The sequence below is a fragment of the Dipodomys merriami genome, unplaced genomic scaffold (assembly GCF_024711535.1).
Source record: "Dipodomys merriami isolate MVZ:Mamm:240054 unplaced genomic scaffold, mDipMer1.0.p SCAF_62, whole genome shotgun sequence".
Lineage (NCBI taxonomy): Eukaryota > Metazoa > Chordata > Mammalia > Rodentia > Heteromyidae > Dipodomys > Dipodomys merriami.
The window spans coordinates 1,358,001-1,371,133 of record NW_027206202.1 but is presented as its reverse complement, the minus strand read 5'-3'; the positions used below and the strand labels follow the sequence as shown (position 1 = coordinate 1,371,133).

Genomic DNA, 13,133 nt, shown 5'->3' with positions numbered 1-13,133 from the left:
ACAAGGGCAAAGTGAGAATCACCAGCTATTGGCTGAGGTGACTTATATAACCTAGGATGTTTAGGAGGGGCTAGAAGGGGCTAAGAGGTGTGGACGTGTGGACCAGGGGCTTCATCATGGCAGACTAGGATTTATGGCTACTATCTAAGTAGTAGATAAGAGGTCCTGCAGCTGCCTAGACCTGGAGCTCCTTTTGCCTTATATGGTAGTAGCCTGCCCAGGAGAAGGGTAATCCCAAGGTAGAGGGGGTTGGAGGCTGATTACTGACTTTACTACAGGGCCTAGTGTTGCCTAGGAAGGGAGCATGCTAAGCTAGTGGAGACGGGAAGGAGTGTACTAAGCTAGGGGAAGGTAGCTCAAGGCATTGTTTCATCTTACTCTTTTTTTTCTTTTGTAAGTGGGTGATTAACATGGTTTTACAGAAATCTCAAAGGGATTTCATGAGTTTCCAGAAGCATATAACACTAGTTAGGAGGAAGAACAAAAATCTAAACATGAGAGCAACAAGCCTTTATTTTCTTTACCTTTGTACAAAGCATCCATCCTTTGTACTATCTTGATTTGCTTATTAACTAAGAAAACCCCTGAGCCTTTGATGTCTTTTTTTTTTGGTCAGTCATGGGGCATGAACTCTGGGCCTGGGCACTGTCCCTCAGCTCTTCAGCTTAAGGCTAGTGCTCTACCATGTGAGTTACAGTGCTATTTCCAGCTTTTTCTGCTTATGTGGTGCTGAGGAATCGAACCTAGGGCCTCATGCATGCAAGGCAAGCACCCTACCACTGAGCCGCCTTCCCAGCCCCCTTTGATCTCTTCTTATGTTCAGTTTTCTGGATGAGTGAAAATCTTGATTTGGGTGAGAGAAGGTTCTAATCCCCTGCCTATGGCTCCTGCCTAAAATCCCAGCTACTCAGGAGGCTGAGATTTCAGATCATGATACAAAGCCACGTGGGGAAAAAAAAAATGGAGCTATGACTAAAGCTAAGGGATAGCATCCAAGCCCAAAGTACCTGTGTGCACAAGCACGCGCACACACACACACACACACACACACACACACAAATTTGAGGTCAAGCATATCAAGCAGTTTCTAACTTCTGCCCACTCTCTTTTTCCTTAAACTGTGCTGACCTCTACTGGGTCCTGAATAATCCTTTCACCTCTCAGCCAGTGAGGATCCTTCATCCAGATGCTGAACCTAGTGCTTGTCCTTAGCACTAAACCACTGACTCTTAACAGTGGGTCGTGCTGCCCCCTAGAGGTTATTTTGTGAATTACCAAAAGCAGGAATTTTGGTCAAGGCATAGAGGGATGTATATTGTATTCATGCAAGAACCCAGGGATATTAGTTTTCCAATACAATGACAGTCTTTCTAGCTGAATATAAAAATGTCCTCCTAGCAGGGTGCTGGTGGCTCATGCCTGTAATCCTAGCTACTCAGGAGGCTGAGATCTGAGGATCAAGGTTCAAAACCAGCCTGGGCAGGAAAGTCTGTGAGACTCTTATCTCCAATAAACCACTAGAAAACTGGAAGTGGCATTGTAGCTCAAGCAGTAGAGCGCTCGCCTTGAGCTGAAGAGCTGAGGGACAGCACCCAGGCCCAGAGTTCAAGCCCCACAACTGACAAAAAAAAAAAGTCCTCCTCCATCTGGGAATGGGGCTTAGTGGTAGAGTGCTTGCCAAGCATGCATGAAGCCTGGGTTCGATTCCTCAGTTCCACATAAACAGGAAAAGCCAGAAATGGTACTGTGCCTCAAGTGGTAGAAGGCTTGCAAAAAAAGAAGCAAAGAGAAAGTACCTAGGCCTTGAGGTCAAGCTCCAGGACTGGCAAAAACAAAACAAAATAAAAAATGTCTTCCTCTTATCATTTTCAGAACACCTATGGACATTTTTGTAGGTGAGAGAAAGTTTATAATAAAACCTTAATTTATTTTTAACATTTCATTTTAAAACATATGGCCAGGTGCCAGTGGCTCAGTCCTGTAGTCCTAAGTACTCATGAGGCTGAGATCTGAGGATTGCAGTTCAAAGCCAGCCTGGACAAGAAAGTCTATGAGTCTCAACTCCAGTTAACCACCAAAAAGCCAGAAGCTATGGCTCAAAGTGCTAGAGTGCTAGTCTTTTTTTTTTTTTTTTGGGTCCGGTTGTGGGGCCTGAACTCTGGGCCTGGGCGCTGTCAATCAGCTCTTCAGCTCAAGGCTAGCGCTCTACCACTTGAGCCACAGCGCCACTTCCGGCTTTTTTCATTTTGCTTTATGTGGTGCTGAGGAATCGAACCCAGGGCCTCAGGCATGCAAGGCAAGCGCTCTACCACTGAGCCATCTTCCCAGCCCTAGAGTGCTAGTCTTGAGCACAAAAACAGGGATAGTACCCAGACCTTGAGTTCAAGCCCCAGGACTGGCACACACACACACACACACACATATACATACATACATACAAGGACTAAATTTCCAATGCCAACTGTATTTGAGACACAAACACGCTAATCAGTTTCCTAAAAGTGTTATTTGAAATACTTAGAAAACTCATTGTAGTGCTTTTGTTTCCATCTAAACATGAACACATTCCTTCCCCCACACACACCTTTTTTTTTTTTGTCGGTTGTGGGGCTTGAACTCTGGGCCTGGGCGCTGTCCCTCAGCTCTTCAGCTCAAGGCAAGCGCTCTACCACTTGAGCTACAGTGCCACTTCTGGTTTTCTGGTGGTTTATTGGAGATAGGAGTCTCACGGTCTCTCCTGCCCGGGCTGGCTTTGAACCTCGATCCTCAGATCTCAGCCTCCTTAGTAGCTAGGATTACAGGCGTGAGCCACCAGCGCCCGGCCCACACACACCTTTTTTCCCCCCTGGTACTAGGGCTTTAATTTGGCCCAGGCATGTCCCTGAGCTTTTTTGCTCAAGGTTGGAGCTCAGCCACTTGAACCCACAGCTCCACTTCTGGATTTTTGATGCTTAATTGTAACTAAGAGTCTTACAGACAGCAGGGTGCTAGTGCCTCATGCCTGTAATCCTTGCTACTCAGGAGGCTGAGATCTGAGGATCACAGTTCAAAGCCAGCCTGGGCAGGAAAGTCCGAGAAACTCTTATCTCCAATAAACCACCAGAAAACCAGAAATGGCGCTGTAGCTCAAATGGTAGAGCACTTGCCTTGAGCTGAAGAACTGAGGGACAGCGCGCAAGCCCACAGCTCAAGCCCCATGACCACCACCACCAAAAAAAAAAAAGTCTTACAGGTTTTCTTGTCCAGGCTGGCTTTAAACTGGGATCCTCAGATCTCTGCCTCCTGAGTAATTAGGATTACAGATGTGAGCCACTGACACTCAGCATACACCTGCCCAATCACAGGAAAAAACGGAGAGGGGAAGGACTTGAACATGTGTTAGAGGAGAGGCAAATTCTTCCCACTGTAACTATCATAAAGAGAACTCTAAAAGTTATAGGAATATCAACAGCAAGGAACAGCCATTACCCCTCAGACAAATAGTGGCAAAACCTCCACCCTCCAGGGTACTGAGGTCCAGAACCTTTGGGAGAGGACACTGAAATTGCTGCGGTGCCACGCTAGAGGAACTTTCTGAAATCTTCACTCTTGAGTGCCAAGGAAAACTGCTCATTGAAGAGTATTTCACTGAGCAGCCCCATACCAGAGCTCTGAGAGGAGAGTATGATGAGTAGCTGCTGGCCACCATCAAGGCAGCACCAGTGGTGCTGGAGCTGCCAGGGAACAGCTGCAACCAGGTAGCAAAACCCTAACAGAAATGTGTCTCCAGTAAAATGATGTGATGCCTGGGTATGGTATGGTTTGGGCACAGTGCTTGCTTAGCATGGATGAGGCCCCGGGTTCCATCCCAGCACCCCAATAAAATAAAATAGGCCAAGATCTATTTCGCAGAGGGGGGGGCGGGTTAAAAGATTTGAGGCCTTGGAGTATGTATTTGAGGCTGGTTGAACTCAGTATACAATATAATCTGGGGATAAATTCCCAGCACCACACACACACCAGACAGTGTTGGTGCATATCACTCAGGGGGCTGAGACAGGAGGATAATGAGTTTGAAGCGATAGGAATTCCAAATTACAGTCAGGTGCTATATCTCATGTCTTTAATATTCTAGCTACTCAGAAGGCGGAGATATGAGGATGGAGGTTCCAAGCCAATCTAGCCAGACACAACCTGAGAGGCTCTTATCTCCAATTAACCACCAAAAAGCCAGAAGTGTGTGTGGTTCAAGTGGTAAAGCCCCAGCTTTGAATGGAAAAGCTAAATGAGAGCACAAAGTCCATGAGCCCCTAGTTCAAGCTCCAGTATTGCTCTCTCCTAACTCCCCCAACAAAAGTATAAAGAAGTGAATCCAGACCTTGGTGGTCTGGAGTGAGGGCCCAGCATTGCCAGAGAGGATCTTAAATGTATTTTCATTAAGGTTTTGTTTTGCCTAGTACTAGAGTTTGAACTCATGACCTTGCATTCAGGCTGCTAGCTCACTCATGGCTTGGGCTCTACCACTTGAGCCATGCTAGCTTTTATTATTACGACTACTACTGGGGATTGAACTCAGGGTCTCACACTTGGGAAGCAAGCACTCTAGGAGTTAAACCACACCCTAGTCCAGTTAAACTCCAATTTTTAGACCCACTAACACTTCAAATTCAGGCCCTAGGGCTGGGCACTTTCTAAAGACTCTCAGCCCCAGCCCTGTAGCTACTCCCTTTGCCCTTGGTATGGTTGAAACTTCAAGAACTAGCAACTCAAAGATCAGCTTGGCTGTCGGTTGCTGGTATGATGCCTAAAATCTTAGCTACTCAGGAGGTTGAGATCTGAGGATCTCAGTTTGAAGCCAGCTTGGGTGGTAGGTACCTTCCAGAGACTATCACCAGTTAACCAGCAAAAGGCTTGAAATGCAGCTGTCACTTATATGGGGCAGAAAAAGTTAAAGAACAGAGCCTAGGTATGAATTCAAGCCCAGGTATTGGCATACACACACAAATTCCAGAGGACCCAGTTGACCTCCTAATACAGAGATATTGTAATGTTTACAATGTCACTTGAATCCTGAGTCCTTGAGGAGAGTGGGGGAGTCTTCACTTTACACTCTTACTGAATGGGCTCTCTGCTTATTAGCCTATCTCCTAGATTTTCTAAATTCCTGAGAAAGAATTATTCTGGACTAGGAGGTACCTCCCCACCCTGATCTTAGACCTTAAACAGTAGGCTTTAGCCAACCTGTATGGTAGTTGTTCAATAAAGGGACTTGGAGGTGTAGGAAGTGGTAGAGCATTTGCCTAGCAAGCATGAAGCCCTGAGTTCCAACTCCAGTACTGTCCACCCTCACCCCGACAAAAAAAAAAGTTCCAGGTGTGGCAATACACACCTACCATCCCAGCTGCTCAGAAGGTAAAGAGTGGGAGGCAGAGACTGGAAGGATCTCACTTTGAGGCCAGCAGGAGCAAAAAATAAGATCCTCCAGCTACATGGAGGGAACAGCAGCCCTGGCTAGCCGAATTTTTAAAAAAAAAAAAAAAAATCAGGAAAAAATGGCTGGGGCGGGGAGGGAGGGGGCGTTGCTCAAGAGGTAATGCTCCTGCCAGGAACGCACAAAGCCTGGAGCTCAAACCCCAGTAACAGCCGGGGAAAAAGAAAAAACAAAAACTGGACATGGTGGTGGGGCACGTGGAGGGAGGCCGCGGGGGGACACAAAGGCTTCAGTGACTCCAAGGTGGGGACGGTGGTCGGGGCCCGCGGGCGGCGGACGCTGTCACAGGTGGTCGGGCCGCTCACCCTCACCGCCGCCCAGCCCAGATTCTTCCCGGATCTGAAGGCGAGGTGGAGAAGCGCGAGAGGGTGTAAAATGGCAGGAGGCGGGGGCGGGTGGGGAAGGCTCGGCGAGGCGAAGGCCCGGCGGTCCCCACCCACCCATCCACCCATCCACCCCGGCAGCCCTGCGTCTTTGACCTTGGGTGTTCCGCCATCCCCGGCTGAGGAAGCCCGGCCCGGGCAGGATGTCGCCTCCCAGGTGGCCGCTCTAGAATACTGGGAATTTCACAAGTCGTTACCCTGGGGGGGGGTCGACGTGTAGAGACCCAAGAACCAAGGGAGAACGTGGAGGAACGCTAGCTTCACTATGGTGGTGTCAGTAGCTCAATAAACCAACCCGTAGTCTTTGGCCACAACTCTGGTCGCCGAGAGGTTCGTCCCAGGCTATTTGCCCTCAACCACGATGGCGGCGTCAACCAATTTGGCTCCGTGCCCTTAAGTAGGATGGCCGCTGGGCGGCTTCACTTATTTTCGCCCCACTCCGGAAGACCGGGGCCGGCGATTGGGCGGTGCCCGGCGACTCGCCGAAGAAGGCTTCCGCCGGTTGGACAGGGTTGGGCAAGGCTGCTTTTAAAGGAGCCGGCGGTGGGAGCTGTGAGACACCGGGGTCCGCGGGAGGCGGCGGTGAGCGGCGCGCGGGGGAGGGCACCGGCTGTCTGGGAGAGGGCAGGAGGCGGGCGGGGAAGGAAGAGCTGGAACCCTCTGGTCTCGGGCTCGGGAGGAGGCCGGGCGGGGGCAGGGCGGGGGCTGGGGTGGGCGGGACCTCCCGGGATGGGAGGGAGGGTATCTGCCTGACAGTAGATCCCCCGGGATCCTGCCTGAGTTCCGCGATGCCCGAGGTCGGGCCGCGCGCGGCTGAGTGGAACTTGGGTGAGCCGAGGCTCACCGGGGAGGAGGAGCCTCGCGCGGCTGCTCGGATGGGAAGGAGTGCGCTGTTGGATTCTTTCCTGGGGGATCCGGTCTAGGGGAATCTGGTGGGCGGGAGGGCTGTCCGTGTGCTGTGTGTGGAGTGTGTGTGTGTGTGCCGTGTGTGTGCCACTGGCTGAGAGGGGAGGAGGATCGAAGAGGGAGCCAGCGGAAATACAGCCTTCCAGCATCGGGATCCCAGCGGATCCCAGGGAATCTCAAGGGCGGAACCTGCGGGGACAAAGGCTCAGGAAGGCTCGGGCCTCCGCAATACCAGAGTTTCGCGGCAGGTGCCAGGCAGTGCCCGAGTGATCCGCTGATCGAGCCGGCGGCAGCGGGAGGACGCCCGCTCCGGGCGGCCTGAAGGGGGCGCCCTTACGCTCCCCAGGGCTCCAGAGCCTGTGGGCTTCCCGGAGCCGCAGGCGGACCATGAAGGGTGGAGCCCCGCGGGAGGGACCGGCCCTCACTCCCCGCTCCCCTGCTCCCCCCTTGCCCCAGGCCGCAGCCTGGGATCCCCCAGGGACCCCCTGGATCCGCCGCTTCCCCCATGGACTTGCCTGGGGACTCCAGGTGAGAGCGCACCCCGCCCGCCTGTCTTGAGCCCGGGAGACGGGGATCCTGGCTGCTGTACTGGGAAGCTACAGAGCCAACGACAGGTTTCAGGCGACTGTCCTCTTCTTTCTTTTACTCTCCAGCCAGTCTAACCAGACGAATTTGTGTCGTCAGCCCCTGACTCGAGCATTATGGGGAGCCAGAAGCCCGAAAAGACCGAGGCTGCAACAGCCTGTAGGGGTCCCTTCGCCCCTGGAAAAGGCATCTCGGCGGGTCCTAGCCGTGGTGCTGGAAGATATCATGGCTACCCACATGGTGAGCTCCCTGAACTGAAAATCTCCCCCAGCAACTTTGGTCAAGACCAGAGTCAGACCAGATCCCGAGGAGGATACTGATGTGATTCTCATGTCCATCGCCCAGGCAACTTCCTTAATGCTAGGGTCCTGCATGGCTCCCACTAATGCCACCTCCGTATCGCGCTGGGTCCACATTTTGTACAGTTCTGAAGTCTAATGAACATTTCCTGCTGAGCACAGGTGCTCACACCTGTAAATCCTAGGTATTCAGGAAGCTGAGATGAGGATCAGGGTTCAACGTCAGCTAGGAAAGTCCTTGAGACTCTTATCTCTAATCAGTCAGCAAAAAGCTAGAAGTGGAGCTGTGGCTCAAGTGGTAGAGCACTAGCCTTGAGAAGGAGAGGTAGAAGGAACAGTGCCCAGACCCTGAGTTCAAGTCCCAGTAAAGGCACACACACACACACACACACCTGCATTTTTTTTCTTTCTTTTTCCTCCAAATTCCTGGTTTAATAAGGGCTTGTTTATTTGAGAAAAAAATGTCCCAAACATCAGGCTGCATTTTTTTTTCCTTGAGAAACATGCTGATATATTTGGTTGTACTGCACAGATGAGAAAAACTGAGATTCAAAGTAGGACAGGGGAGGGGGCGTGCTGGGAAGGTGGCTCGGTGGTAGAGTGCTTGCCTTGCATGCATGAGGCCCTGGGTTCAATTCCTCAGCACCATATAAACAGAAAAAGCTGGAAGTGGCACTATGGCTTAAGTGGTAGAACACTAGCCTTGTGCTGAAGAGCTCTGGGACAACACCCAGGCCCAGAGTTCAAGCCCCACAACCCACAAAAACAGGACAGGGACCCCCCCCAAAAAAAAATTACCGTCCTTTTTTCAGTTCTCCAAACAACCTGAGAGAGATTACCTACAGCACACCTGTAGCTTAGGATGCTAATATTAATCTGACCTCTAATTCAGATAATCTCACCTCTTCTTTAAGGATCTGAGTGAATTCTAGCCACAATCTCTGTCAACTATGTGTCTCAGAACATTGTTAGGCAAAGGGAGACTTGAGTAATCCAACCTCATTCCAGCACTTCTTTTTCTCCTAGCACCCCTTGGTTCCCCAAAGGGATACATCTGTCCCACAACACCACAGCAAACATCAGGATTCTGTGTGCAGTCAGTCACTTGCCTCTCCACCTCAAGTCAAGTGGTCCTCACAGGCCAGGTGAGCATGGCGAGGAGAGAGAATAGGCTGGGGACACAGCTGAGCCCACTGATGTTCCTGTTCCTTTTCTAGGCCTCCCGATTCACTGCATTTGTGTCGAGAGCCCTTAAGCCGAATCCACAGGTCCTCTTCTACTCTAAGGCTGCGATCACAAACAACCCCTGGCCCAGAGGAGAGCGCTTCACAAAAGGTGGACCAGGGCCCCCAATCAACCCTGGTAGTGGTGTTGGAAGACATTACTAGTCCCAGACTCCAGGCTGAGGTATGTTAACTGGGTTGAGAATGTCAGGTTCAGCTGGGGCAAGCACTCCAGTGAGGATAGAAGACAAGGGGAGGAGTTCTGCATCTGGGTTGGCTTTCTCTGGGTTCTGCATCTGGGTTGGCAAGGACACTAGTATTTTAGGTAGCACATACTACACCAAAGCAAAGAATATATAGAAAGAAGCTGGGTGCTGGTGGCTCACACCTGTAATCCTAGCTACTCAAGAGGCTGAGATCTGAGGATCAGAGTTTGAAGCCAGCCAAGGCAGGCAAACCCAAGTGACTCTTTTATCTCCAATTAATCAGCAAAAAGCTGGAACTGGAGCTATGGCTCAAGCAGCAAAGCACTAGCCTTAAGCAAAAAAGCTAAGGCATAGTGCTCAGGCTCTGAGTTCAAACTCCAGATCCGGCCAAAATAAAACTACACGAAAAGGTCTTTGGTATGCATCCAAGCAGATACGGGGGCCGAATGAATCAAGACATAGAATGAGGAGGCCAAAGAGGGCTTCCTTGCCTTCTCACAACTTCCCTATTTATATTCAGAGCTACGCCAGTGACAGCCCCAGCCTCTTCTCTGCACAAAGGTGAGAGGGCTGGGGAAGGGATGATCAAAGTCATCATCCCAGTAGCTGAGGCATTGGGATTTATGTATCATTTCCTTCTTTGTAGCACCTCCAGAAGCCCTAAGGGACAAAGGAAGTGCTGGCCTAGGTGGGATCTGGACTCCGAAGCTCCCCCATCGCCCCTCCATCCCAGAGCTGAGCCCGTGACAATGGCTCACCAGCTCCCACCCACACTCGGAGACTCTCAGCCTCCATCCCAGCCATCTATCCTGCCTGGGGACCCTCCACAGAGCTCACTACCAGGTGAGGACTCAGGGAGAAGGGATGAAACTTAGGATCTGGAAATCCTAGCTAAGCTTTGAAAACTCAGGGTCAGAAGTGGGTATGGGCGTAACCCCTCCTAGGGCAGAACATAGTGCAGGAACTGGTATTTCGACTTCACAGACATGTGGTTTGACTCCTCATTGCAGGACTTAATTTTTTGGAGTGGGCTCATTCCTCTGTAGACAATAATGAGTGTGTAGGGGGAAGGGGTCGAGACAAATGAGGTGTGAGGCTTAAAAACCTGCAGTCGGGGAATGCCACCTGTGACCCTGTCCTTTCTACAGCCCCAGATCCTGTTCTGGAGCCCCCATCGACCCCACCACCGTCCAGCCTCTTACGCCCTCGCCTCAGTCCCTGGAGTTTGGCCCCCCTTTTCCGTTCCGTCCGCTCTAAGCTGGAGAGCTTCACTGATATCTTCCTCACACCCAACAAAATCCCAAAGCCCCCACCCCCATCACCCCCCATGAAGCTAGAGTTGAAGATTGCCATCTCTGAGGCCGAGCAGTCCAAGACTACCAAGGAAACTGCAACTGTCAGCCCCCGGCCCCCGATCCACCAATGGCGAACTCAGGGCTGTAGTACCCCAGCACCTTCCCCTAAGCTCTCTCTAGGCCGAAGCCACTCCTGCCCTGATTTGGGGCCTGCTGGCCCAGTCAGCTACACCTGGCCCCCTGCTCCACCCCAGCCAAGCCGGCCAAGGCCTCGGCGACACACTGTGGGTGGTGGGGAAATGGCCCGAGCCCCCCCACCACCCCGGCCCTGTCTCCGGAAAGAGGTCTTCCCTCTTGGAGGAGTGGGAGCCTCTCCTCTCACCACATCTTGTTCGTCCACTGCATCCACTTCTTCCTTCTCTGAACCAGCAGAACCCAGGTAGAGCCTCCTGGAAGCCTTGGCCACAGCCTGTACCCAGCTTCCTTCCCTGAGTGTCCAGTGGGCAGGAGGTGGGGTTTTGTAGTGATTTCTGTTCTTGAGCTTGACCTTCTTTGTAGGTTGGGTTCAACCAAGGGGAAGGAAACAAGAGCCTCCAAGGACCAGGTGCTTTCAGAACCAGAGACCAAGGTAAGAATACAGATGATGGGGGCTGGGAAGGTGGTGGAGTGTTGCCTTGCATGCACGAAGCCCTAGATTCGATTCCTCAGCACCACATAAGTAGAAAAAGCCAGAAGTGGCGCCATGGCTCAAGTGGTAGAGCACTAGCCTTGAGCTGAAGAGCTGAGGGACAGAGCCCACGCCCAGAATTCAGGCCCCATGACGGACAAAAATAAATAAATAAATACAGATGATGAGCAGGAGACAAGTGAGGGGCTGAGCCTCGGCTTCTTTTTCACCCCCTTCTCATCTTTACAGGCTATGGGAAAGGTTTCTGGATTCAGAATACGCCGGACACCAGTCCGTCCTCAGCTAAAGCTCACGCCAATGGGGCTCCCTCGACCAATCAGGTGAGTGGGTCACCAGGCAGAGAAGTTGGTTTAGCCAAGCAAGCAGAAGCTTATACTCCCCTGAAGTATGGCTATATCTCCTATCAGGACCAAGGTCCAGGCTGGGGAATTCAATTTGGTATGGACAAGGTTTGTGCTTAGAACTTCCTGTCTGCCTCAGATAGCACTCACTAATCCTGGCAAGTCCCAGAAACTCAACTACAAATCAGCCCTAATGGAGTCCTTTAAACTCTGCTGGCCTGTGGTTTCTTAGTGGCCTCTGCACTTTGCTCTCAGGTTGAACAAGAAGGAGTTTAGCTTGGAAGAAATTTATACCAACAAGAATTATCAATCGCCAACAACCAGGAGGTGAGATACTTGGAAGGTTTTGAAGGTGATACAGGGAAACTAGAACCAAGAGCCATGTTGGTAAACAGCTGCTCTCTCCCTGCTTGATCCAGGACCTTTGAGACCATCTTTGAGGAACCTCGGGAGCGCAATGGGACTCTGATTCTTACCAGTTCAAAGAAGCTCCGGCGGGCTGTAGAATTTCGGGACAGCAGCCTTCCTCGATCCCGCCGGCCATCTCGTGGCATCCGAGCTGCACCTAGCAGGACCCTTACTCCCAAGGTGTCACCCAGCAAAGATGTGGGAGCCCTGCTACAGCAGCGTCTGGAGGAGCTTGATGCCTTGCTCCTGGAGGAAGAGTTGGATGGGAAGCAGCCCCATCAACCCTAGGAGCTCCAGCTGTTTTGTCCCGCCATCCATCCTGGAGGGGAAAACCTCTGAAGCAATTATATTTTTTTCCTCTATATTTCTAAGTAAAGTTTTCAATATGTTTGATTCTTTTGTGTCTCTAGCTAAGTTGGAAATTGACCATACTGATACTTTTCTATGTTGTCTGGAAAAGTGGGGGTAGGGAAGGGAGCAGGAAAAGATGAGGGACAAAGAAACAGAACTGGTCATTGAAGATCTACTCTTCTCCAAAGCATAGGGCTGGGTTTGGAACTCAGTATCTGTGTTTGCTTCACTTGCACCCTATCAATTGAGCCATGCTTCCAGTACCACTTTTTAATGTTTTGTATGTTCTGGGGCTTGAATTAGGCCTGGGTACTGTCCCCAATCTTTTCTGCTCAAGGCTGTATCTCCACCACGTTGAGCCACAGCTCCACTTCCTTTACTAGTTATTTTGGAGACAGACTTTTATACCACCTCTGGATATCAGCTTCCTGAATAGCTTGGATTATAGGCATGAACTACCAGCACCAGGCCCCAAAATAACTTTTTATTTGTAAATTCTGAGAAGGATACTTCTGAATGAGACCTGGGATCCTTGTCAGAATTTTCCCATGCCATTTACATCAAATAGGCTTAAAGATACAGAGTAAGCTAAAGCCTTGAACAAGATAGTCCTGAATCCCTTCCAACTTGCAGACTTGGGATGCCAGAGCAAAAGCTAAAATCAAAGTCCTAGTGCCAATGGCTCACTGTAATCCTAGCTACTCCCGAGGCTGAGATCTGAGGATGGAAATTTGAAGCCCGCCCAGGCAGTCAAGTTAGCACCAATTAACCACCAAAAATGCCTGGAGTGAAACGGTGGCTCAAGTGGCAAAGTGCTAGCCTTGAGCGAAAAAGCTAAGGGTCAGCCCAGGCCCCGAGTTCTGGCCCCAGTACTGGCACACACACACACACACACACACACACACAATAATAGCCTGTCACTGGTAACATAACGTAGCCCTATGAAAGAATTAGGGTTAGGGTGAGCATGACACATTA

General features: G+C 50.9%; 1 protein-coding gene across 4 annotated transcripts; it reads left to right on the top strand.

The window, feature by feature from the left end:
• Positions 1–6,371: 6,371 nt before the first annotated feature.
• On the top strand, positions 6,372–12,197 carry LOC138814963 (proline-rich protein 14-like). Of its 4 annotated transcripts, none has more exons than XM_070004123.1 (12): positions 6,417–6,435; positions 7,216–7,287; positions 7,413–7,584; positions 8,670–8,788; positions 8,861–9,050; positions 9,593–9,633; positions 9,719–9,915; positions 10,221–10,806; positions 10,926–10,995; positions 11,284–11,375; positions 11,652–11,723; positions 11,816–12,197. In XM_070004123.1, exons 2-12 carry the CDS (start codon positions 7,265–7,267, stop codon positions 12,090–12,092), a joined length of 1,839 nt encoding a protein of 612 aa, XP_069860224.1. In that variant the 5' UTR covers positions 6,417–6,435; positions 7,216–7,264; the 3' UTR covers positions 12,093–12,197. The 4 variants fall into 4 exon arrangements, with proteins under 4 accessions (XP_069860225.1, XP_069860224.1, XP_069860223.1 ...); XM_070004122.1 differs by lacking the exon at positions 6,417–6,435 and adding an exon at positions 6,597–6,681; XM_070004124.1 differs by lacking the exon at positions 7,216–7,287 and having other exon boundaries at positions 6,372–6,435.
• The last annotated feature ends 936 nt before the right edge of the window (positions 12,198–13,133 follow it).

Coding starts and splice junctions, on each gene's coding strand:
- LOC138814963 (XM_070004123.1), top strand. CDS start 7,265: ATGGACTTGCCTGGGGACTCCAG. Junction 7,288..7,412: donor GACTTGCCTGGGGACTCCAG/GTGAGAGCGCAC, acceptor TTTACTCTCCAG/CCAGTCTAACCAGACGAATT. Junction 9,051..9,592: donor GTCCCAGACTCCAGGCTGAG/GTATGTTAACTG, acceptor ATTTATATTCAG/AGCTACGCCAGTGACAGCCC.